General features: G+C 37.2%; 1 protein-coding gene across 1 annotated transcript in view; it reads right to left on the bottom strand.

Moving 5' to 3' along the window:
* DNAH12 (dynein, axonemal, heavy chain 12) overlaps positions 1 to 4,403 on the bottom strand; it is a 246,484-nt gene that overhangs the window by 72,708 nt on the left and 169,373 nt on the right. Inside the window, 3 exon segments of the mRNA XM_011947302.1 lie at positions 346 to 493; positions 1,530 to 1,771; positions 3,710 to 3,850. Of these exon segments, the coding sequence (XP_011802692.1) occupies positions 346 to 493; positions 1,530 to 1,771; positions 3,710 to 3,850 (531 nt within the window).

The raw sequence follows: 4,403 nt of genomic DNA, 5'->3' as shown, positions 1-4,403 counted from the left end.
TTTTTTGTAGAGACGGGGTTTCACAGTGTTAGCCAGGATGGTCTCGATCTCCTGACCTCGTGATCTGCCCGTCTCGGCCTCCCACAGTGCTGGGATTACAGGCTTGAGCCACCGCGCCCGGCCGTCACTAGGTAGTATTTAATAACGCTAAGGAACGGAAAGAAAATAAATTAAAAGTTGAACTGTGGAACTATTTTACTGATGAAACAAGAAGCAAAAAAAGAAAGACCCCATGTTTTCAGTTATTTCTTCTTTTCTGTCCTTGTTATCATCATTTCCCCCAAAATATCCCAAAACATACTTTGGATGTTCTAAAACAAGACTTACAAAACATAAAACCACTACCTTGCACAACATGCTCCAATCTTTTGTACATGTTTGTCGAAAGCCAGAAGTGAAAGCACCAAGGTAAGCTATGACTCCTGCTGATACCAAGACATCGCCAGTTAAATTTTCGTATGTTATCTGAAGGTCATCTGCAGCTTGGGCCCATCTGTGCCATCAACCAAAGGCAAAATCGATTTACAACAGAGAATGATGGGAGACAGTAATTGAAAGGGCAAGGGCTTCCAGTCCAATTGTGTAACAAAAAGCTATAAAATGTGGGACACCTGCTTATCTGTAAAATGAGGTTGGAACCCTTCTAGCTCTTATGTGTTATAACATGTATCTACGTTATGTGAATGACAGTCTTCCTTTCATTATTAGAATATTAGACATTTCTTACAGGACTTGGCCCTTCAGAAAAAGCAAAAAAAAAAAAAAAATAATAATAATAATAAAACAAAAAAACCCAAAACACCAACATTTCCCTAATAATTTTCTTTTGGATGATTTGGTCTAGTGGATGTGCTATTTGTTTTAGTATTTATTGTTAGACTGTAAAACACAGGAACATTTGCAATTCATTGCCAAAAATTACATTTAAGCTGTATAGAAGCTGACATACTAAGAATGGTATTTTTTTTCATTTAATAAAACCCATACAATAAAAAAGTGTATTCCAAAACTATCTAATCTGTACTACAAAGTCTTGTCAAACCTTATCGTGCTATTCATTCAACAAATAGAATAAATGAAATAGCTGGCTGTCCAATCCAAGTAAATACATTAGAATAAAGCTTACTGGCTTTGTTAGATCAAGCCAGTTATATCTTCCTTAACATAAAATTTAACCAATGAACCATGCATTCACTACTCCCTCCAAACATTGTATTACAAAAAATGTTAAACATATATAAAATTGGAAAGAACTGTACAACAAACAACTACATACTCACCACTTGGATTAAAAAAATTGTTACCATTTGCCTTATTTGCTTCTTTTAAAAGACCATGTGAAAGCAATTTGTAAACACCATCCTCAAGACTGATATCCTTGTTTGGAGAAGCCTGGCCAGGTGTCTTCCAGAATGTCCCATATTCTCAACCAGCCATTGTAAAATCAGTAATCACAATAAACACCCAAAGAAGGTCACATATTCAAGGCTGACATTCCTAAATCTTGTTAAAATAAATAGAAATCTGACCTTGATTTTTCTCCACCCAGTCCTCCAATTAATTGTGAGGCTCTTTCAAGTTTCTTAGCACAGAGTTCCACCTGGTCTTCTAAAGCAGCCTTTTCCTCTGTTTTCTCAAGAAATGTCATTTGTAAATTTTCCAAATGATGTTCTACTTCTGCCAGTTCTGCTCTCTTCTGATTCAAAAGCTCCATTGTCTCAGCTAAAGACTTCTGAGCTTCTGATAAGCGAGCTTTCTTAGGAGCCACTACCTTTTTGGGAACAATATATGCAGATATGATGTGTACTATATAAAATTGATATCTGTATAATGCCTCCCTTATAGATATTATGGATTAGAAATGCATTATAATAAATTACATAAACATTTTGCCTTAAATCTTCTGTTTTTACATACGAAGTAAAATATACCTATATACTTTATAAAATAGATAAATCTGGACAAGCAAATTGTTACCTATAAAATGATAATTTACACTGGGCTAACAAAATGTCGAAATATGTAGCAAAAATGTCACAAGATGTCTCAAAATAATGAGTAGGTGTCACTGAACTGTTGTCAAATAACAGAGAAAAACATATAACATGAAATAATAAGTGTTTGTTTAAACACATGAATATGCCTTGGGTGTTTTTTTTTTCCTGTCCAAGCTTGTGATTCTCTTCCTAGTCAGATTGAGGCTTACATCTGCCTTGCCAGGATTAGAGCTGTGATGGTGGAAATAAAAAGGAAGAAAACCCTGATGCTCAGTTTCACTACCAAAACTGAATTTTCCTCAACAAATCTTGAAAAGCCACATTTGAATGACAGAAAAGGGATTTCCTAAAGTTGTTTTGTTATGCTCATCAGCATATCAACAATGCAGTTTGGCCAACTGGATCACTGAGCGTCCTCTAAGCCCTTGGTACAAAGAATGTAGAAGATAACCAGAGAGTCTGTGCCTATGAGAAAGTAGATAGACCTAACCCTTCTAGTAAATTGCCATGAAAGAAGCTGAAGGCAAGGAGGGACAAGAGAGAGAGAGAGCAGTGTATCAGACACAAAATGCCCTGCTTTCTCTCCGCTGCATTGAAATCATGAAAGAAAATGTGTTAAATAAGTAGACAGAAAGCAGGAAGTTCCCTTTTCTGCTTCTGACTTCAGAGAAGATATTACTGCATATTTCCCTCCCGTGCTTCTGTATCAACATGGGGCAGCTTGTATCAGAATAAAAACGGCAGTGTGGAGGTGTAGAGTGGGAAGGCAGGAAAAAGCCTGAGTGCCTTGGCTTCTCTGCTTTGTAGAAAGGATCCACAAGATTCTACACATCTGTGGAACATGTGGAAATTAGCTGAGACTAATTAGCATGAGACTACTGTGTGAAGGGACAAGATGTTTCATGGAAAGACATCCTAGATAAAATGAATTTTATTTCTTTAACAGGTTTTTTCAGGTCTGCTCCCTTGAAACTAACAAAGTCTCTACCTCTCTCTAGGTACGTGTATGTATATCATTTAGGAAGACCTTCTCAATTATTACAGCTTGATCATTTATACTGTCTTCTGAGTTTGTTTTAAACACATGCTACCACATATTTTCATCTACCTTTATATTTATATTTCTTTCTTCCTTAGGTAGAATTCTGCAAGCTGCAAGGGCAAAGCCTTTGTTGCCCTGGTCCTTTGCTAGCCAGATTTACAAAGTGCTCTTAACTATTCTCTGCTCTCCCAGAAATTTGGACCTGGTGGGTATTCCATGAAAGGTTCTGTGTCAGTGCATGATATTGTTTCAGGGGATCTTTCCATGCTCTGCCTCTTAACTCTACTGGATCCTCTTACTTCTGATCCTTGGAATCAACTTTTTATCTGGCACTTTCCCCTTGATGGTTTAGATTTTTCTTTGCTTCTGCCTCATCAAACCTTAATTCCCCTTTGTCCTGGGCCCTAAAGCTACAAGTAAATCTGACTAATTTTACTCATCATCCCTGCTCCTGCATCACTACCACCCACACCAGCCCCAATCAGGTTATGTTATGCACAAATATTCTCTTCATCTACTAGGTATGCAATCAATATATGATAATATGCTACAGCAGGACAAATTATCTCTGTGGTCACTTTGAGAAACTTCTTAACCATTAAATATAAGTACAGATTTTAATTCCTGGGAATATCTTAGTAGAATACAGATGTGCTAATCTTCAAAATACCTTTGCAACTCTGTCGTACACTTCCATGGCCATAATCCACTTACACAGACCTTCAGCTGCAGAAGAAGCTTTAGCAACCTTAGGGGGATCAAATTCAGGGTTCGTTAAGTATTCACTACGAATCTTCTGCATAACAGTCACCTATATAACAAAGATTTAAATTTTAAAATTTCAATATAGATCACACAATCATCAGATGAAAAAAATCATATACAATAAAAACATTTGTATAAAAAAGTAATGTTGGCTTTAAAAGTCAAAATAAGTATTTTGAGATAATTTTAAAATAAGCATAATTGTAGCAGAAATACGTCATATTTGTGAGCAAAATATGCAAATGTATTATAGATATGAAGGTAAAATGTTTCTTCCAAAAATATTAAAAGACTTACAAGTTTAGGCCGGGCACAGTGGCTCACACCTGTAATCCCAGCACTTTGGGAGGCCAAGGCTGGCAGATCACTTGAGACCAGGAGTTTGAGGCTAGCCTGGCCAACATGGTGAAACCCCATCTCTACTAATAGTATAAAAATTAGCTGGGCATGGTGGTGGGTGGCGGGTGCCTGTAATCCCAGCTACTCTAGAAGCTGAAGCAGGAGAATTGCCTGAACCCGGGAGGTGGAGGTTGCAGTGAGCCGAGATCATGCCACTGCACTCCAGCCTGGGCTACAGAGCAAGACTCCATCTCAAAAAA

This window comes from Colobus angolensis, unplaced genomic scaffold (assembly GCF_000951035.1).
Source record: "Colobus angolensis palliatus isolate OR3802 unplaced genomic scaffold, Cang.pa_1.0 Scaffold26, whole genome shotgun sequence".
NCBI classification, from domain to species: Eukaryota; Metazoa; Chordata; class Mammalia; order Primates; family Cercopithecidae; genus Colobus; species Colobus angolensis.
The sequence above is the reverse complement of the archived record's forward strand: the minus strand, read 5'-3'. Positions and strand labels throughout refer to the sequence as shown.